Raw genomic sequence first — 22,603 nt, forward strand, 5'->3', positions numbered from 1 at the left:
AAAATACTTGCCGGAGAGACGGCCACGCAACTACACGCCCGTCTAAAAGAAATTCTCAATGGACTGCATCTAATCGGACACAACCTGGAGAATTGCGACATGATAAGGTACGCACTAAACGCCTTCTTGAGAAATGCTTTGTGGGCATCAATAGTAGATGCATACAAAGTTTCAAGGGATATTTCAATTCTTAAACTAGATGAACTTTTTTGTTAATTAGAATTACATGAACAGTCTAACTTGAGTCAAGTCGAGAAAGATGTTGCCTTGTATGCAGGAACAAGCAAAGAAACCAAGACCAAAGCCAAGATTGAACCAGAAAGTGAGTCTGACTCAGACTCAACCAATGAAGAGGAGCTGGTCAATATGGTCCAAAAACTACTAACAAGGAAGAAGTTCAAAAGGAGCACCAAAAGGACACCAATCAACCAAACACTAAACAAATCAGAAATGATTTATTACGGATGCAACAAGAAGGAGCATCTCAAAAAGGAATGCCCTAACCGGAAGGAGGAAACTTTGAAATCAACACAAAAAAAGAAGGCTCTCAAAGCGACGTGGGACGAGTCATTCTTCCAAATAGTCCAATGCGGAAGAACCGAAGCATTCAAATCATCTTTCCCTTATGGAAAGAAATGAAGGTTCCGAGTTCGAGGAAGAGTACGAGTTTGAGACCGACACCGAGTCTGAGAATGACATCGAGTCCGAGAAAAGCCACGGATCCACATCCATTTCCGAATGTCCCAATATGGTAACTTTTTATTCCAAATCAAACTTACTTAAAGTAGTTCAATGTTTGTTTAAAAAATTGACAAAATCCAAAAAATAAAATAATTTGCTACTTAAGGAAATAGACCACCTTAAGAAGCAAGTTAACTTGAGTGACTCGACTAACTAAGTTCAAGTTAGAATTTCAACTCAAGTTACAAAATTTGAGGAAGAAAATTCCAACTTGAAAGGACAAGTCAAGTGACTCAAGAAAATGTTGGAAAAGTTCAAACTGAGATCCAAGTGTCTAAATATGGTACTTGGGTCGCAACGAACCATGTACAATAAATCAAGATTTGGCTATAAACCAAATAAAATAAACAAACCATATCTGTCTTTAATCAGTCAAAATGTTAGAAGTCAAGTCCAAGCATGGGTCCCTAAAAAATGTTTAACTAAACCAATCAAACCAAACCAATATTTGACCCCTAAGAGTCAAATTCATTACTTAGATAGACTGTATCTAAGCTATGACTCCGGGGGAGAAAATAGAAAATTGGTTCAACCAACTTGATCTACCATGCATGCTTAGGATTAGATTTATTTTTCTACTTAGCTTAGAATGGTTTGTTAAAAAGGTTTACCAAACCCTAATAACATAGCACCGGAATAGATTGGGATGATAGTACGTCAAAGAAGTTTTGTCAAAGGCATGTCTAGGCTGAATCTTGTGTATTCTACCTAGTGCACTAGACTTAGTGGATCTGGCCAAAGCTACCCCAGTCAACACATGGGTTAGTTAGACCAAAACTTAGTATTAGGTTTTTTGGGCAGGAATATTTTAGAAAATATTCAACAAATAGTTCACCGTTGATACACAAGAAGGTCATATGTCTCGCCACTGAACTGAAAATTTATTCTTAGGAAGCCTATTTGATTAACACAAACCTAAGTTTGAATTTAATATTGGTTAAACAACCTTTTTTAGGCTCTTTATTCAAATCAACTAAAACTTAACCTTAAAATCAAAATTCTAAACTAATCAAAATTAATTAAAACTTAAAAATTAATTAAGACTTAAAACTCGATTAACTTAAACTTAAATCATAAATTCAAGACTAAATATAAAATTATTTTAAAGTTAATTTAAAGTTAAATTTGAAAAATAATTAAAAATTAAATCCAAAGTCAATTTAACTAAATTCAACTCAAAAATATATTTATTAATGTAACTTAGAACTTAACTTAAAATTATTATTGAATCAAAAAATTATTAACTTAAATTAAAATTATTAACATAAATTAAAATAAAAGTATTATGTTAAAATTTTAAATCTAAAATTTGTTAACTTAACCTCAAAATTAAACTTAAATTAAAAATTTAATCAAAACAAACTAACATAATTAGAATTTATCCTTAAAACTATTTTAAAACGAAACTATTTTAAAACTTAATTTAAATTTCTAAAACTTAATTATAATTTTTTAAAAACTAAATTATCTTAAAACCTAATCAAAAGTAATCAAAACTTAAAATTCAAACTTAAAATTTTAAATTAAAACCTAATAAAATTAAAATTTTAATTATTTAATAATTTATTTTAAATTATAATTTTTACCTCGAATAAAATTCACATGATCCAGTGCCACGTGTACTGCTTACATTGCTTCTCTAAGGGTAGGAGTTCACCATGGTGAGTTGATCGAGTTGTCCGATTTTGATCTTGTTGGGATTAGGCGGTTGTCTTTGGCTGGGATTAGGACTAGTGCAGAAAGATTTGTGTATAAACGGACTCATCCCTGATGCACACCAGCTGTAGCCAAGGAAGATGTAGTTGAGGAGGAGCCGATTGAGGTCGAATAGCACCATCAGCAGCCTTTTGATCTAGGATTTGCATTGACGCCTCTTTTTGATACAGCTTAGGGCAGTTCTTACGCACCCCCACCACCGACAGTGACTTTTTTTAGTCATCTTCGAGATGACCTTTTTGGCTGGTTCGACTCCCTCGAAACCAGGATGACGGATCAGTACAACGATCCCTCCAAGGATCAATTGTAGATTTTTGCCAGGATATTACTTTTCGTGTTGATGCCTTAGAGAGGGAGCAGCGTAGGATGTTTGATTATCTTTGGGCTCACGATGATGATGAGGACGAGTGATTTTAGGACTAGATATCTATTTTGATACACTCATGACTATTCATGTATTTGGTACTTGTTGGTTATGCATACTTTTTATCTATGTGATTTGCTCTTTAATTGTTTATGCAAATATTATATAGAATAGGTCCTTTCCTTTAGTATATGTCTTCAAAAATTTTACTAATAGTTTTTTTTCAAAACTATTTTCAAAATTCCCCTTTCCAAAATTTGTTTCAAAACATATTTTCAAATATTTTATCTTTTTGGAGTGTCTAAGTCTTACCATAGAAATGCATGTTCTTATAGTTTTAGCAACCAACATCTTACAAGTATAGTAGGATACCTTGCTTGTGTATTTTGAAATATAGAATGATGTGGGATGCTTAAGTCAATACATCGCTATAAATCTGGGCTTTAAACAAAACATATTGGTCAATTTGAGTAATCTGGCTAGTAACAAACTAGTTAGAATGATATACTCAAATTAATCAACCTAAATCTAAAGTTGCTATCTTGTGATAGTCAGCTAAGTATGAAGGTTGGACATTTCATCATAAAGACATATTTTTTCTAATTTTTAAAACTCATTCTTAGACTTTTAGGTACTTATCAATTTTAAGGAGAGTTTCAAACTAAATTTTTCACAAATTTCAAATTTTTTCTTAACAAAATTTTCATATTCTTTCTCTTTTCAAAATTTTTAAAATTTTGCCTTTACTACAATTTTTAAAATATATTTTTTTTCAAATTCTTTACTTTACAAAATTTTCAAAATATATTTTTACCAAATTGTTAAATTTTTTCCTTTATCAACTTTTTTAAAATTTTGCCATTACTATAATTTTTCAATTTTCAAAATTATTTACTTTACAAAATTTTTCAAAATTTTCCTTTATAAATTTTTCAAAATTTGCCTTTACAAAAATTTTCAAAATATATTTTTACAAAATTGTTAAATTTTTTTTCCTTTATCAACTTTTCAAAATTTTGCCATTACTAAAATTTTTCAATTTAAATTTTCAAAATTATTTACTTTGCTAAATTTTAAAAAAATTCCTTTATAAATTTTCAAATGTGCCTTTACCTAAATTTTTTAATCTTCTTCCGATTTTATCCTTATTTTATATTTTCAGAATTTCCTTTTATCAATTTTCTATGCTAATTATCTGAAAACTTTTTCATAGCTTTAATGTTTTTAAATATTTACCTAGTTTTGAAAATCTAATTTTACTTAAGTCTGATTGTTTCCCCTAGTTTTAATGTGTGTCAAAGGGGGAGAGATAATGAATTTAAGGGAGTTATATAACTCAGAGGGAGAATTAAAATGTTTGTTTATTTATTTAACTCTTGTATGTTAAACTTATGTCACGCCCCGGGGACGTCACTGTCCGAAGAAATTTCGGCAGCATCTCCCCTGTACGGCGGACAATCTGAAACTTTCTACATCACTATATACCTTATCCACATGCGGCTGGAATAATAACAATAATAAATAAACAATAACACAGACATCCACGCAGTTTATATCAATTTCAGCCTCTGGCTGACACAACCACGCAGTTTAATAGTAATGATAAGAAGACTCAAAATCTACCCTACTCAACTACACCCATAAAGCTCAAAACCGATGTTCTACTTCACTACACTCATAAAAACACAAATCACAACGAACTTACCTCTTCTGCCCTCTAGGCAGGCATGTAGTAAAAAAACAAATCCAAATAAAAGTCATCCACAAGTAAAACAAATCCATACAAGATCCAAAGTATCCAAAATGGAACAAGTCCAAACATAGTTTAGAAAAGAACCCCAAAAGACAAATAACCATCCTCGTGGACTGCAGGGGACTAGCGACTGGAACTCTCTTCTGACAGCATCAACCTGAAATAGCAATGGAGGAGGGTGTGAGTCTAACACTCAGCGGGTATCAACTGATATACATAATAAAGAAGATAACAGGCAGCACTAATCATGCGTACAGTCTCCCGAAGGATAAATGCAACTGAAACAAAACAGGAGAAAACTATACTAACCAAGACCAAGGTATAAGTACAACAGGGTCGTCAGACCGAGAGTGTCATAATCCTGTATGCATGTCAATCATATGCATCCATATAAATGCAGCAAGTAAATGCAGCAAACACAAGCAATAAATGCATCATGCATATGATGTCAATGACATGGTCACCCCTGACGCCAGTCATCCATCTCACACACAATGGTGAGTCCGAGTGGGTAGGGTTGTGACAACCATGCACTCTGACATCACTACCCCTGATGAGTGACCGAGTGGACGGGATACTGTCGGAGTACACACATACTCCTACCCCAAATCATAAATGGGGGAGCTCAATGCTCTCATCTCCCGGTACACGATGACGGGGAGGAATCTCTGCCGGCTACCGCGCTGCGTCACACTACCCATGAGCGGACTAACGGAGCCAAACAGAGTCCAACTGCCTGCCGGCTACCACGCTGCTACACTAAACCAACGGAGCCAAACAGCAGAACTGTCACACACATGTCTGATATACCACTAACCCATGAATGGTGGTGTGTATAGATACATGTAACTGGCGATGTGCTCGACAATAATGGAGCAGACAATCGCACAGCATGCAATCATACAAGATGATGCATGACACTAAACATGGCAATATCATGAACAGCATAACAATAACCATATAAATAAATACAAAGTGTGTACCACAGAACAATGTATCAAATGGAAGGTACACCAATTAGATAGGGTATCAAATACACCCAAGGTCCTGAACATAATGTATAATATGGTTGTGTCACTACCTCTAAATCATGTATGATCAGGTAAATAATAACATGCAGTGCATAATAAGTAAACAAGCAACATGTAACAGATCATGTAGTGACCAACCGAAACAAATGGAAAACACAATCCTTACTATATGTTAAACACATTATTATGCATATCAAAAGACATAAGTCAAAGTACCCGCCTCCAATAGAAAGGTCCAAATCTGACATCGAGATGCTCGTCTCGCGTCAAAGTCCTGTATCGAACATATAGACATATTTTATTTCGCTACAATTCTTATAAATAGCTAAATAAAACCTCTAACCCTAAAATTAGGGTAAAACACTAATCATACCAGTAGACAAATTCCAAACCTATTCCATATATATATAACCAACTTAAACTTAACTAAGTTTATGTATTATTCATTCCTTATCTTTTTCATAGCTCCAATTAGGTGTATACTGTAACAAAAGAAATTACTTTCTCTACACCTTACCTAAATTCACAGCCGCTGTGGAAACTAGGTGCTGCCGGAGGGAATTTCTGTCGGAAATTCCACAGAACAAAATCTTGCCTCACTGGAATCAACCGGATCTAGAAGACAAGATTAAAATCCCATACATTAACCTATCACCAACACAAGTTAATTTAACCGCCTTACCACAGACGAGTGTTAACAGTGTAAGGACCAAAAATGGCACGGTTTGATGTGAGGAGAGCTCGGCTCTGATGAGAGGAGATCGGAGGATTAGGGCACGGTGTGGAGGTGGCCAGCGGTGTCTCGGGAAGAAGAAGAGGAAGATGACCGACGTCGGTGGGCAGAGAGGGTCAGCGTCGCCTGTGCTGGTCGGCTCCGGAAGCACAAAAAGGGAAGAAGGGCTCGGATCGGGAGACACTAAGGACCGAGGTATTGTGGTAGACTGTCGGCGCTCAGAAGGGAAGAAGGCACAGGAAGAACTGCGACGTCAATGTCCGGCAATCGAGATCCCCACGGCGAGGGCGACGAGCAAAGGAACGAGGCTTCTGTGGCGTCGGCACTGTCGTGTGGAGAAGGCGTCAAAGAAATTAGGGCAGAAAAGTTCTTGCCGGCTGCGGATGCTCGGAAGAGGAGAAGAAGAAATAGGAGAGGGAACCGCCTCGGCGGTTAGGGCACAGTCAGGCGCGAGGGGAAGAAGGTCGCGGCGAGGGGTTCGACAGGGTTGGCGTCACAGGGAAATAAGAGAAGAAATCAGCGAAAACAAAGAAAAGAAAACAATAAATAAATAAATTCAACGTTTCCTCGCTTAAATGGGCAGCCTAAACAGGCTTTCCCGGGCTCCGTTTTTATCCCCGTTACCTTGTCCATACGAGCTCCGAAAAATTCCCGAAAAATTTCTAAAAATTCTGGAAAATTTCCTTATTAATATTCGTCTATTTTCGGTATTTTACATTCTCCCCCACTAATAAAAATTTGGTCCCCAAATTTCGTTATCTACCATCAGCAAATACTAACAACAGATATAGAGTATAAATGCTGAACGGTAAATTAAATCACATACCTCAAGTGAAAAGATGGGGATATCGAGCTCGGATCGTATCCTCGAGCTCCCAAGTAGCCTCCTCATCCGAATAATGCTGTCATCCGACTTTAACCAGCCGGATGGTCTTGTTCATCAACTGACGCTCTTTTCGGTCCAGAATTCGTACCGGAATCTCCTCATAAGTGACGTCAGGATGAACTGGAACTGAGACATCTGTCAGCACATGCGTCGGGTCAGGTATGTATCTCGTCAGCATAGATATGTGGAATACATCATGGACGCCTGCCAGGGACGGTGGTAGTCCTAGCCGGTAAGCTACCGCTCCGATCCTCTCCAAGATCTCGAAAGGGCCAATGTACCGCGGAGCTAGCTTACCTCTGAGGCCAAATCTCTTCACCCCTTTCGTGGGTGAAACTCGTAGAAAAACATGATCACCAATAGAGAACTCCAAAGGTCTGCGTCTCCGATCAGCATAACTCTTCTGGCGGTCCTGCGCCTCTGACATCCTATGTCTGATAATACGGACCAACTCTGCCTCCTGCTGAGCTCTATGAGGTCCCAACAGCTGGGCCTCTCCAACCTCATCCCAGAGGGTGGGTGTCCGACAAGACCTACCATACAACGCCTCAAACGGTGTCATTTGGATAGCCGAATGAAAGCTGTTGTTGTAGGCGAACTCTACCAATGGCAAGTGGTCCTCCCAACTGCCTCCGAAATCCATAACACACGACCTCAGCAGGTCCTCTAAAGTCTGAATGGTCCGCTCTGACTGTCCATCTGTCTGCGGATGGAAAGCTGTACTAAATCGGAGTTGCGTGCCCAAGGCCTGCTGCAGACTCTGTCAGAAACGAGATGTGAACCGGGGGTCTCTATCCGAAATGATAGTCAATGGAACACCGTGTAATCTGATGATCTCCTGGTAATATAGATCTGTCAATCGATCCAGGGGATCAGTCCTCCGGATCGCTAAGAAGTGTGCGGATTTGGTTAATCGATCAACGATTACCCAAATCGCGTCATGGCCTCGTTGTGTCCTCGGCAATCCCACCACAAAATCCATAGTAATATGTTCCCATTTTCACTCGGGAATAGGAATCCGCTGAAGTAATCCGGCAGGTCTTTGGTGCTTAGCCTTCACCTGCTGACAGACAAGACATCTAGCTACAAATTCTGCGATGTCTTTCTTCATACCGTTCCACCAGTAGGAACGTCTCAAATCTCGATACATACGGGTCCCGCCTGGGTGGATCGCAAATCGAGAGCGATGAGCCTCCTGAATTAGCTCCTGTAAGACCGGATGAGACTGAGGTACGTACAATCTGCCTCGGAAGTATATAATACCCTCCTCGTCTCGTGTAAACTCGGTATGCTGCCCGGAAGCTATCCGACTGTTAATGAACTGTAAATGCTGATCACCAGCCTGGGCCTCTTGGATCCTCGTCCAGATCGACGACTGAGCAACCATGGTAACAAGTATACCCTGCTCTGTATGTCCCTCTCCTCAAGTTCTAATTCGAAGAAACCCTGAACCAAGTTTGTAACTGAAACTCGGTGGCAAGCCAAAGTCCCTCTAGGCTTCCTACTTAGTGCATCTGCAACCACATTAGCTTTCCCCGGGTGGTAGCTAATGGTACAATCGTAATCCTTCAGGAACTCCATCCATCTCCTCTGTCGGAGATTAAGCTCCTTCTGAGTAAAAATATATTTAAGACTCTTATGATCAGTGAGAATCTCAAATGTAATGCCGTATAAATAATGCCGCCAAAGCTTCAGAGCAAAGATGATGGCAGCTAACTCCAGATCATGAACTGGGTAGTTCTTCTCATGCTCCTTCAACTGTCGAGAAGTATAGGAGACTACCCTGCCGTGCTGCATCAGAACAACGCCCAAACCCTGAAGAGACGCGTCGGTGTAGAGTACAAATCCATCCTCTCCAGAAGGTAAAACCAAAACTGGAGCCGACACTAATCTCCGCTTCAGCTCCTGAAAGCTGGTCTCGCAATCCTCGGACCACGTGAACTTCACGCCTTTCCTGGTAAGACGTGTCAGCGGCATAGCAATACGCGAGAAACCCTCGACAAAACGTCGATAATATCCGGCCAGTCCTAGAAAACTACGGATCTCCTGTACTGACTTCGGCTGCTCCCAGTTGGTGACAGCCTCGATCTTCTGAGGGTCTACTGAAATACCTCTGCTAGAGACCACATGTCCCAGAAAACTGACTGAGGATAGCCAGAATGCACACTTGCTGAACTTCGCGTACAGCTGATGTCGTCTAAGTGTCTCCAAAACTATGCGAAGATGTTGTGCATGCTCCTCCTCGGAACGCGAGTAGACCAATATGTCATCAATGAAAACGATAACAAACTAATCAAGATACTCCAGAAAGATACGGTTCATCAAATCCATAAACACCGCTGGAGCATTGGTAAGCCCAAATGGCATCACCAAAAACTCATAATGACCGTATCTGGTACGAAAAGCTATCTTTTGAATATCTGAGTCTCTGACTCTCAGCTGATGATATCCAGATCGCAGATCGATCTTAGAATACACTGATGTACCTCTGAGCTGATCAAACAAATCCTCGATCTGTGGTAATGGATATTTATTTATGATGGTCACTGCATTCAGCTGTCTGTAGTCAATACATAACCTCATGGTGCCGCCCTTTTTCTTGACAAATAACATCGGAGAACCCCATGGAGAAACACTAGGGCGAATAAATCCCCTATCCAAAAGCTCCTGGAGTTGAACCTTCAGCTCGTTCAACGCTTTTGTTGCCATACGATAAGGAGCTTTCGATGCCGGTGCGATCCCCGGAATCAACTCAATAGCGAACTCCACTTGCCTTCTGGGAGGCAAACCTGGCAACTCCTCTGGGAATATATCTGGGTACTCACGGACTATAGGAACGTCGGAGAGCTTGAACTACGGCTGTCCTCAGTACTAATCAAAGATAACAGAAAACCCTGACAGCCATGTGACAACAGCTTCTGAGCCTGAATCGCCGAAATGATCGATATGCCATCGTCTCTGATGCCAGTGAAATCCCACGAGGGTTGGTTCGGAGGTCGGAATGTGACCACCCTCGTCTGGCAATCAACAGTGGCATGATATGCTGACAAACAGTCCATGACAAGTATAATATCAAAATCGACCATTTCCAATACTAAAAGATCCACCGTAAGTATTAGGTTGCCAAAATCTAACGGGCAACCTCTGACCTCTTGGGTGGCACCCAAAGTATCACCGGACGGTAGAGAGATAGTCAATCGCTAGGGTCTGCAAGTGGGTAATCTACCAATCTCCCGCATAAAAGTACGAGATATAAAAGAATGCGAGCTACCAATATCTATTAGTATATCTGCAGATAAGGCATAAATAGAAATCATACCGCGGAAAACGGATCCGTCGGCTTGCTGCGCATCCTCTCTGGTCATCGCATGAATACGCCCAGTCTCTGGCGGAGCAAGAGGTGGTAACGCTGCCTGTGACGACTGCGTCTGAGCAGGAGCCCGCTACTGAAGTGGTACTGGATACTGCGCCAGAGAAGTCTGAGAGGGTGGCGACTGATACTGTACCGATGGCTGAGACTGCGTCTGATACTGATCATGTGGCTGGGACTGTAGCTGATACTGCCCCTGCGTCAGATAATGAGATCCCGGAACGGAGCTCTGGGGTACAATGGGAGTACTGGGGTACTCCTGTCCGAACATGCTAAATGCAACTGCTGCAGGGGGAGCACTCCGCTGCTGGCCATGCGAAGGTTGGGCTCTACGCCCTCCTCGATAAGTTCCGGATTGACTGGATTGTCCTCCATGATCAGACCCTCCGGAAGTTATATGCTGAGTCTTCTGCGGACAATCTCGGCTTTGGTGCCCAGGCAGTTTGCAATGAAAGCAAACTGATTGTCCCAGAGAGCAGGCTGAGGTGATATGATCTCTGGACCCACATCTGAAACAGCGAATGTCGCTGGCGGGTTGTTTCCGGTTCTGCTGTGGAGACAGGAAACGTCCTGAAGAAGACTGCCCTGATTTCTGAGGCTTATGTGATACCCCAGATGTACCTTGATCTGACCGACTACGCCTGCTCTGCTGTGGTGTAGCCTGAGGCTGCTGGATCTGCCCAGATGTCTGACCCGGTTGTTTCCTTTTTCTATCTGGAAACGCTCTCTGCTGCGCTGACTCAATCAATAGGGCTCTGTCTAAAGTCTCCAGATAGGATGTGGTACCAAGACCGGCAAGTCTTACTTACAAATGTCCATCCAGCCCCTGAATGAACTGCTGCATACGCGAACTATCCTCAGCAACAAGATCTGGACAAAATCTGGCCAATCTGTCAAACTCTGCATTATACTCAGTCACTATCCGATTGTTCTGTCGCAGACTCAGGAAATCCTGCCGGCGAGCCATCTGATAAGCTCGTGGAAAGAAACGGCTCTCAAAAGCCTCTCTGAATCTGGCCCAAGTGATGTTCTGCTCGCCGATGATGGAACGCTGAGTAATCCACCAGGTGCCGACTGCGTCCCGTAAATGAAAAGCAGCCAACTCTGCTTTCTCCCACTCGGAGCAAGCCATATAGAAGAAGGTCCGCTCCATAGTCTCAATCCAAGACAGGGCCACACTCGGATTACGGTCTCCTCGGAAGAGTGTAAATCGACTCTTCATCGACTCTGCCAACGCTGGAATCCTGGCTCGTGCCGCAACCATGTCAGTGAGGTGTGTCGGAACAGCTGTAGGAACTGGCGGAACCACTGGAGCTGGTGCTACAGGTGGTACCGCTGAATAGACCGGAGGAAATACTCCCGGTGTTGCTGGGTAAACTGGAGTATATGCCGTCGGTGGCACTGTAGGGTGAACATAGGTGGTCGCGACTGGAGGTACAGTAGGTAATGGTACCGGATGTGGTGTAGCCGGCATCCCTGATGCAGGTGCTGCTGGGTACACCGTATGTACTGGGGGCACAGGTGCCGCTGGTGTCGCGTACATGGTAGGTCCAGGTGGCAGTGGTGCCGAGTACGCCATAGGCTGGGCTGGAGCCGGTGTCGGGTATGCCAATAGTACCCCCGGTGGTACCGAAAATACGGTAGGGGTGGATCCAGTCGGTGCAGCCGAGGTAGGTACCTCTAAGGGAGCCATCGGGGTCTGAGAGTCCGACGCGCCCGCAATATGCTGAGTCTGTCCCTGACTGACAGGCTCAGCCTCAGTAGGCATCTCTAGCATATCCAGAGATCCCAAAGTCCTCGTAGGTGGCTGTCCAGCACCACGTCTCGCAGCAATACGTGTAGATCTCCTCATATCTGTTAAATTATATCACAGATATTACTACAAGTATCAACACTTACCAAAATAACATCATACCTAATTGTTGTCTGGAGATGTTCCGTCCCTGTCCAGTCCCCAAATTGACCTCGGAATTCCGTACAAGAAAATCACCGGAAATCCATATAAATCTGAAACGGAAGTCCAACTGATCCATATTAAAAAAAAACGGAAATCCATATTCAAAAAAAAAAATGTTTCCATTTTATATAAAATTTTATTTGCTTCAACTTATTCCCAAGGTTATGGTGTCGTAGTAAGATATCCAGGATGTCATCCAAGCATATGCGGTTCGAACCCCAGCTACGACGTATTTGTTCCTCTAAATGGGGGGGTGTAACCAAAGGATGCTGGGCTTCTAGGCTGGCCGCCGCGTGTACTTTCTTATTTGTCCTGGTGATCGGTGAGAAATTTCCGTAGGGCTGGACTGGTCACCCCAAAGATAGTCAATGAGATTAACTGAGATTATCATTTTTTTTATTGGCTTCAACTCTCTCATACAAATATCATTACCTCATTGTCCCTCAGATTTTTTAAGTACAACAAGTTCAAAAATGAATATAATTCATCTTAAATTCAGCAGTTTAAAATAAAATTGAGTATATTTTCTATCAAAATTGTCCCTCATATATTTTTTATGTACAAAAAGTCGAAAAATGGGTATAATTATTGTTAAATCCAGTACTTTAAACTAGAATCGAGTATATTTTCTATCAAATTGAGCACAACTTTCTAATCACCTCTCAGATTTTCTAAGTATAAAAAATCTAAAAATGAGTATAATTACTCTTAAAGTCAACACTTTAAAATAAAATCGAGTATATTTTCTATCAAAATTACTCCTCATATTTTTTAAGTACAAAAGTCTAAAAATGAGTATAATTCGGATTAAATTCAGCACTTTAAACTAGAATCTAGTATATTTTCTATCAAATTGAGTAAAACTTTTTCCCTACTTAATAGAATTCCTCCTAAATTCAGCATCATTTAAAGAAAATCTAGTATATTTTTCATTCAATTAAGGTGAAAAAAAAATCGTTCTTAATTTAATAAAAAATATATTAGATTCTAAGTTAATAGGCTGAATTTAAGAAGAATCTAAAAGTATTAAGAATAATTAGATAAATTAATATTTATTATATTTGTTGAGGAGCGATAATAAAGATTTTTTTTTTTTTTGAACTGCGTTTAAAATTTTATTTTTAATTAGTGCACGCAAAATTTTCCAAGATGGAATATTTTACTGTTCGGTAAAATATTAAAAAAATGAATTAAAAACAAAGGACATCAACTGATCCAGAGCGCTAACTTAATTAGACCGTCGAGTCAGCAGACCGGTTCACCGAGCCAGAGTTTGATCGTACACCCGAACCAATTAATCGAGCCATCTCGTCGAGTTTGTCGCCGAGAAACCCCTAGAGCTGAAGGATCCCTTTCTTCTGTCGCGGAGTTCTATAAATACCCAGTCTTCGTCTCGGCAGCGTTCTCCTGCAGCCTCGTCCAACTGAAGCGGCAATGGAAGCTGGTCAAAGGGCGGCGGAACTCGCTGGCCCCCTCGAGCTTCTCCCTCCCGTCGATTTCTGCTGTGCGTACGGATCCTCCCTCCTCCCCAACAACACGGACAAGGTAAACCCCCCTAATTAATCTTCTTTGATTCCTTAGGTCGCTGCTCCAATCTCCCTGTTTTGGAACTTTCTAGACCTCCATGGTAGATTACATCTTGGGCGTTGCAGACCCTGTACAATGGCACGCGGAAGTACGTTCTTGTATCCTTGTAATCTTTTTTCCTGGTTGCATAATGAATCCAGCTTTCAGTAGTATTGTGATTGAGTGAAATTCCAGAATTTGGAAAGGAACGGACACCATTACTCTAAATGGATGGCGCGGCTCGGGCCGACGGCGGTAAGTTTCCTTGAGCACATACTCGATTGTGGCTGCTTGGGAATGGGATCTTGGGTTTTATTTAGGTGCGGCGCGTTTGAGTGATTTCTTTGGGGTTTAGGTCAACTGGGTTGCTGACAGAATTGGCGTTGGCGTGCACTTCAACCCCTTTGTGGTGTGGAGGGATAAGGTTGTCTGGTTTGCTGTTTTCAAGTTTCTTTGTGCTTGGAATTTTCTTTTTGCTCTTGAATTTTTGGTATTTGACAGAATATCAAGTATGGAGTCGTGCGGATGCATGATTTGGCTATGGATGTGCTGACATGGAATAGGTTTTATCTGAGCGGCCGTTTGCAGAAACCTGTATGTCGTTCCTTGAGGTGGTTCTTGGTTATTTTGCGACTTGGCTCATTATCAATGACTTAACATTCATCTCCTTTTTTGTGTCCTTATGATATTCTATGATATTTTCTTGCTCATTTTCTTTTGTTGGTCCGCGTGAAACTATGTAATGCATTCTCATGATCCTTCCTCCACTACCACTGATCTTTGTAGATCTGGGTCATTTGAAGTAATTAACTTTTGATGAGAGAGATTCACAATTTCTTTGTTTACCTTGTGTTTTTCGATGTAAGTTGAGTTTTAGTAACTCCAAAAAGTCTCTGTCTAATCTAGCATGGTAGAAATCAGTTCACTGTAAATGCATGCCATGCAGTAAAAATGAGTCGACTGAAGCAAGGAGCATAGCTTTGGAATTAGTTGTGGTTGCACATATACTGAGTACATTTCTTTGTGCTGTTTTTGCAAGATGTATGTCATGACACAAACAACAACAACAACAACCAAGTCTTATCCCATTAAGTGTACGTTATTGAGCTTTATCTCCTACTATATCATCATCTATGCTTAAATAAATTTTATCTTATTTTATTGTTATGATACATGTTATATGTCATGATACAAGTAAGAAATTCTGCTCAAAGATGACCAGAGGATTAAATCAAGTTCTGGATTTTTTTTTTGTAATTTAAAGATAAGACTATCTGAAGTATGTCTTCAGAAGTTGGGGCATTTTCTATACTTGTGCTATTATCATGACAAGCTACGATGGCGGCATCCTAAGTCTTAAAAAATCTCACAGGTAGTAGAGTTTCAAAAGATGAAAATACATGTGATTTTGTAGTTTGTTATGAAACAGCTATTTTTATGAAACACAGACAATCATATGCTTTAATTAAATGTTGCTTTCTAGCGATTCTATTTATATATACAACCGTTTGTAGATGCTAATTAGGTTATTTTGTATATCACCTTTGTAGTTCATGATGCTTCTGAATTCATCGAAGTGTACTTTTCCTTTCTTTATCATTTTAATAGAATTGTTTCTTCTAGATACTTGATTGAGCATATATTCATATAATAATTGTTTAGTACACCTTTAACATGTATATGTAATTGCAAAGTTTTCTCCCTTAGGTTCATTTTATAGTTGATAACTGGGGCATACGAAAGGTCAACTTGCTTAATTTGAAGGCAGCAACTTCTGCTTCACTCCTCCTTTTGCCAGCTAAATTTAGTGAGGTGTGGTTTTACCGGTTCAACATGTTCTTTTAGTTTCTAATATAGTCCTTTTGTCCCTGCAAATCTCCTTACCTTTTTGTTAAGCTCATGATTTAGGAAGATCTATATGCTACAATCTGTGGTCTCTCCTACAAGGGTGATTTGAGAATGCTTTTTGCAGAGGACAAGAATAAGGTTAGTGAAATACACTGTTTCACTCATTGAAATGTTTGTTTGCGACTCCATAATATATGTTAAATGTCAGCTCAGTTCTACAGTTGATGCCATTCTAAGTGGAATCGGCAATTCTATACATTCATGTTTAAATCCTATTACCAATGCTTCTGTTTGCTTGCCATGTATTGCTGGAAAAATAGTTACTTCTTTTACAAGTCAATTGGAAATAAAAAATCTTATTTCCACTTCTTGTTTTACCAAATTTGATCATATTTTGACTTTCTTGTGATATATGTTTGATTTCCAGGTAAAGAATATAATCCGTGGGAGTTTTACATTATTCCAATCTATGTATAAGCCAATACTAGAAGAGTATGCATCTGAAGGGCTACTCAAAATTACTTTGGAGAGTCACCATGATAAATTCGAGCAGGTTTCTTCGTTAACTCTATATAATTTCACTATCCCAAGTTAAAGTTTTGTGCAAACTCGAGTTCATATGTTTTTGTTCTCTCTTTTGATTTTTTCCCCCCTATTTCGAAGCCCCGGTTGATGCAGTCAAAACAGATGCAATCAAGTCATGACAGTTAAGTTTGTTAGGATTTTGATCTCAACTCAGATTTTAGTTTTGGGTGGTGAGCTAGACTGCTAGAGGAGGTCAAGGTGATAGGATTGCTTCTGGATATGGTGAAATGCAGATTCTTGACTATAGTAGAAAGAAGGCATGTGGGAATGAGAGAACCAAAATTGGGTTAATGTTGCTCGAACTGGCTTTAGCCTGACCAAGGTATGTGGAACTCAACTCAAGTGGGCAACGTTCAACCAGAATGGGTGCGGTTTGTCTGGGTTGTTAGCAACTTGTCCAAGGTGAGTTGGATAAGATTCAAGGATCATAAGCTTTTGCTGCAAACAATTGGATAATTCTTGATTGGGTTCAGACAGTTGCAGTGGCATTGTCAAGGGCTAAGCTAAAGTTTATGTGAAAGGTTTGAGTTGAAGTGGAGATTGTACGGAAGGATTGGATCAAAGTGGAGTGAATAAGTCCAAGGTGGAGATTTCTTGTTGCCTAGACTTTAACCCGAGAGTTGAGTGTTCTCTGCAGTTGGTTTGGTAATCTGTCGGAAGTCCATTGGAAGATCTAATGTCATCCAATGTAAATCCCTGGCCAGTGCCTATGTTCGTCTATCCTCCAAAATTGTCTAGTTACTTCTATAGAACCCTTAGCAAATGACTTACCATCTGAATGTTAAACAAACAAAAAAACTAGGGGAATGACATCTAAAATTGATTGAAACTGCAGTAAGAGAAACGGATCATCAAAGAGAATTCTAATTAACACAGCTAAAATTGATCTAAGATATGGGCATCACTAGCGACATAACATTTAGGTAGAATTCACTGGGTAGGGTAAGGTTCATCTAGCTAATTTATTATTGTTTGTTATATATAGTTCGCCATTGGACAATGTTTTAGCTAATGGTAATGGTTATTGATTTAGCAATACTGACAATTAAGTAGGACTGCGGCTCATCTGCGACGAACAATCACCTATGTTCTCTTCCCTGGGCCATCCAAAGCCAATTGAGCTTGAAGCATAAGATGAATGCAGAAGGTAATGGTTCTCACCGTGTGGATATAAGTGTTTTAGTTAATGTTGTTTTAAGCATACAAAAATAAGGTGTGTGCTACTACAGGAATTGTGAAACCCTGTAACATCGTCGCTTCCAGAGAGTTAGCTGCTAGCCTTGTGACAAATACTTTGAGACGTATTGTGATGATGTCTAGCGGAAGGCAAGCGATATCTGGACTGATTGCTACTGGAGGTGTTAATGCTGCACGGTATTTCTCAAGAAAATTATCGAAGGCATGGAAATCTAGAACAGCGTAGCGGTTCCATTCAATGAAGTTCTCTTCAGCATGCCATTTGTTTTTTCATATTTACAAAAGATGGCATTGACAAAGGATTCCAATAAAAGATGCTGTTTTTTCTCAGAAATTGAGAATGATTTAAGAAACCAACTTAATTTAAGCCAATAGACAAATGTTTCTAGTAGGTGCATCTTTACGTGGGTAATGCAGATTATATTTTAAGTCTCTTGAATAGTCTCACCCAAATTTTATCATGGTTTTTTTAAATTTATTGACATTAAATAGGACTTGCCGTTTCAACTAGTTAGGTTGAAATAACTTGGAGTCAATTATGGCATTTAGATCAAACAGAGTTTATTATCACATTAAGAAACCAACTTAATTTAACCCAATAGACAAATGTTTCTAGTAGGTGCATCTTTACGCGGGTAATGCAGATTGTATTTTAAGTCTCTTGAATAGTCTCACGCAAATTTTATCATGTTTTTTTTTAATTTATTGGCATTAAATAGGACTTGCCGTTTCAACTAGTTAGGTTGAAATAACTTGGAGTCAATTATGGCATTTAGATCAAACAGAGTTTATTATCACATGAAACACAGTCACATTTGGATCAATTTAAGGATAAAACTGTGATTGTTCAACAATCAAACTAACACAAATAATTCTTATGAAGTGACAATATGATTTTTGCTTCACAAGCCTTGCTACAAAACACTTGGAACACTAGACAAAAACTAATCCAGTGAAGAAATGCAAGCGAACGTAAAAGCAGAGATGAACAAATTTAATCAGTTAGGTATGCATGCTATAAAAACTAATTGAATTTAATCATCATTTTGAACTTTTAAGTTGGAATGCATCATCAACATTATGAGTTTGCAAGCGTATCTGACCTTTGATTAATTTCTAGACAGTTTGTGACTTTGACTATTCAATAATATCGGATCATACTTAGATCCATCACAACAATTGATTACCTAGCATCTGATTAAAGAATCATATCACATGTGATGATGTTGTTTGATCTGCAAAGAAGTCTGGACAAAGCTGTGGATCAAGCTGATAAGTACATTAATCAACCTCTAATCTGTGATGATGTTTGATCTGCACTCTTCACCACATCACATGTGCTGTTTAGCCAACACAAATGTCACCTTTTTTAGTACAAGGGAATGGCAACAAGCAATCCATAATAACAACAAAGTAAGTTCTTACATATCAAAATATATCATAATATGTTTCAAGAAGAGAGCAGGTTACATGCATAAATTTGATAAAAATGAAAGAGATAAATTCCAATGCTTGTGATAAAATTCAGTCAATACTAAACAGTTATTTAAGAAACAATAAAAGTTTTAGTAAGAACAAGATTTGCATCTTGAACAAGCAATAGGGGACCTAAGTACCTAACACAATGCATTTCGTATTATATGTAATAACCTCACGATATTACCGAAATAGCTGGAAGTAACAATGACCATCTACTATGTGATGGACCTGACAATTACACAACTTACATTAGTCATTGCTACCATCTGAACACTACCTATGGAAATTGTTGCACCTTCATATCATCAATCCGTTCAAGTCTAACAGTGGATTAACTAGTTAGTCACAAAATGATACCTACAATCTATGTAGGTTTCGACATCCCAAAGGAAAGATCCAAAAGTTACAGCCTCCAAGATAAGGCTCCTCAAACCTGCAAAACTGATCTTAATGAGCTCATCCTTGGAAGAATCAATAGTTCCTTCTGGTGTGATGACAATCTCAGGCCTCCCAAACAGAGCCTCAGTGTGCTTCTCAATTATGCTAAAGGCTTCCTTTGATCTAATTGTAGCGCATCTTTGAAGAGTATCAGAATCAAAGGACATGACATAGGACCGCAGCCGACAGGGTTTCATTCCATTCCCAAGCCCACCTTGGGTAAAGCCTGGTGAAGACCATGATGATGCCTCGTGATGAGTTAATTCTGTTCGAGTGGATGGTCTTGACTCATCTGGGATTGCTTGCCTAGTAGCACTCTCCTCTTCATCTGATCCCCAGGGGAGAATCTTCATTGATTTCTCAAGTTGGAATCTTTGGTCTACTCTCTTGAGGAAGTAGCCATACATGACAGAAGCAGCATAAACTTGGCCAACCCTAAGCTTGCTAATAGGCGCCACCGAGTCGGAGTCACCCAGCCGCTGCCCCAGTATAAGAGCGAGGTGATTCTTAATCATTTCGTAAGCTTCAGAAGAATGTAACTTTTCAAGCTTTTCATCCTGGGATGGCCACTGATCAACCCTGCTGGAAGGATCTGATTGAGATATTGCAGGGACCAAGGAAACATCAGCTTCAACAAACTTTTGAACAACTAATGCATATAATATCTCTTCCAGTGCCCTTATCCTCTCGTTAGCTTTGACCTCAGCAATTCTCCTATAAAAAAGAAGAAAGTACATAAATCTCTTCCAACAGTTTTAGCCCTTAGTTCGTTCACAGAATTGGAATTGACAGAGATTGGAAATCCTTAATCCTCTGTTTGGTTCATCGAATAATAATTCTAGCCTATCAGAATAAGCATCCATGAAACAGAATAAGGAAATAGCTAAAGATTGAGAGGGAGTAACGATTTTGGTTGAATAGCTTCCAAATTTATGTTGCAACCAAATACAGGAATATCAATTTCGCTAAGAATTCATACAAGGCAAACCTGAATCTCTTCAATCATTTGGAAAAAATAGGATTTCTCCGGCAGAAAACTAAATATTTTACCTGTATAAAACAATATCAGTCTCCGAAGGAGCAGGCTCCTCTTTGTTCATCTCAGCCTCGCGATCAGTCTGGAGTTGCTCCAGTTGCTGATCGACGGCAGCAGGTAAGAGATGAGGATGGTTGACAAGGATCTGAGATAGAAATTGCCCAACTGGCGACTCCAGCTGGAGGGGAGCAATCCGCGATGAATCCTCCATGGAGGAAGACGATGATGCCCTAATAATACTCCTCCGCGCAGCTAATCGTTGCTGTCCATGCTTTGACAAATGGATCGGAAAATGCCCCTGCCAAAATTCATCAAATGAATAGATCGAATAATCTATCAAATGAGTCTATTTCAAATACCTTGAATCCGAGACGGGCCTTGGACTCGAAAGACAGGAAACCGATCCGATGGGCGGCGAAGACGGAGGAACTCCGGCCAAAGCCGGTATTTTTATAGAGGATCTGTGGAGATCGGAGGCTCGCCACCGCTTCCATCAATCGAAAACTGCGAACGATCTCCAACAATCTGAAAAAAAAAAAAAAAAACCAAACCCACAATTAGGTCGAAACACGACAGAATCTGATTCAAGAAACATAATAAGAACGAACGATCGATTACCAGATGAAGAAGTGAGAACTGCAGAACCGATTCCTGAAGCAAGATGAAGAGGATGGATCGGAGCTTAGCTATTGGAGGAGAGTCGTAAGAATATTGGTCGAGTTGCCACTTTGCCACGGAGTCGAAGGTGAACCACGCCGTGCCGTTTTAATATTGTCGTGCCGCGCCTAACTAAATAAATGGCACTATTGTCTAAGATATTAACATTTATGCCATTTTAATATAATTTATTTATTTTTTATTTATTTGATTTTATATCAAACAAATATAAACAATCATTGTCTTCCTCTACAACCATCTACGAGTATAAGAAATTCTATGGGTCCACGAAAACGGCTCGACACCGCGAGTAATTTGAATGCTGCATAGTTTGTTTGAAATCAAACCCTAAACCAAACATGTTATTATAATAGTTTTATATTTTTCAAATATTTACATATTGATAATTTAACTAAATTTGGATAACAAATATTTAATTAAATATAAATCTAAGTTTGTTCCTGATAATATAATTTCTTTACGACATTTTCCTCCTTGGATACAATATATTTATAGAATTCATATATTATAATCAAAGATTAGATGAGTCATAATTGAAGTCGAATAAATAAATTATCATCCTATTCATGACTACCCCGCTATTTTTTTTTATAAAATTGCACATACTAATAATTTTTTTTTAAAAAAAAATATTAATGAGTTCTCTAGAGCGAGACCATTTTTTTGTCATTTAGAAAAGATCTTTTCTTGGCAGACACACGAGTTCCATCTGGAGAAATCCACCTCGATGTTAAACAAATAATAATAATTTTTTCATTAAAAAACCAAATCAACAACTCATCACAGCCACAACACGAAGAGAAGTCAAACCCTGCTTGAGAGCCCAAAAATTATGGTAAAATAAATAATTAATAAAAATAATGAAAGGAGGAGAATCTTATGCAGCGTTTTTGGTTATTTTTTATTTTTATTTTCTGAGTATTTGATTGATATTTTCACATTTATTTAAAAAAAAAGAGATAGTATTTTTTTTTAAAAAAAATAGAGAAGGTGTAAAAGTGATTTTAGAAAAAAAACGTATATTTTTTTTATAAAACTAGAAGATGAAACCAAATCCTCCTTTATCCCATTACGGCAAAAGATGATTTACTTACTTTTAGGGTCTCCGTCAACCTATCTTTATATTAATATGAAAAAAAATAAATCATGAATAACTATTAATCTTAAATAATTGAATAATACATGAGGAAGATAGACACCTAATTATTAGTCAAGATTTGACTCA

General features: G+C 39.2%; 2 protein-coding genes across 2 annotated transcripts; one reads left to right on the forward strand and one right to left on the reverse strand.

The window, feature by feature from the left end:
• The first annotated feature begins 13,902 nt into the window (after nt 1-13,902).
• LOC121971726 (phosphatidate cytidylyltransferase, mitochondrial-like) lies at nt 13,903-18,179 on the forward strand. Its single transcript, XM_042523132.1, has 10 exons — nt 13,903-14,096; nt 14,170-14,226; nt 14,313-14,372; nt 14,473-14,541; nt 14,619-14,711; nt 15,825-15,929; nt 16,026-16,103; nt 16,393-16,518; nt 17,604-17,697; nt 17,780-18,179. Exons 1-10 carry the CDS (start codon nt 13,986-13,988, stop codon nt 17,971-17,973), a joined length of 987 nt encoding a protein of 328 aa, XP_042379066.1. The 5' UTR covers nt 13,903-13,985; the 3' UTR covers nt 17,974-18,179.
• A 1,029-nt stretch (nt 18,180-19,208) lies between these two features.
• Nucleotides 19,209-21,471, reverse strand: LOC121971727 (UV-B-induced protein At3g17800, chloroplastic-like). Its single transcript, XM_042523133.1, has 4 exons — nt 21,319-21,471; nt 21,060-21,225; nt 20,715-20,998; nt 19,209-20,378 (listed from the first exon to the last, which is right to left on the reverse strand). Exons 2-4 carry the CDS (start codon nt 21,192-21,194, stop codon nt 19,562-19,564), a joined length of 1,236 nt encoding a protein of 411 aa, XP_042379067.1. The 5' UTR covers nt 21,195-21,225; nt 21,319-21,471; the 3' UTR covers nt 19,209-19,561.
• Between the last annotated feature and the right edge of the window lie 1,132 nt (nt 21,472-22,603).

Source organism: Zingiber officinale, chromosome 4A (genome assembly GCF_018446385.1).
Source record: "Zingiber officinale cultivar Zhangliang chromosome 4A, Zo_v1.1, whole genome shotgun sequence".
Lineage (NCBI taxonomy): Eukaryota > Viridiplantae > Streptophyta > Magnoliopsida > Zingiberales > Zingiberaceae > Zingiber > Zingiber officinale.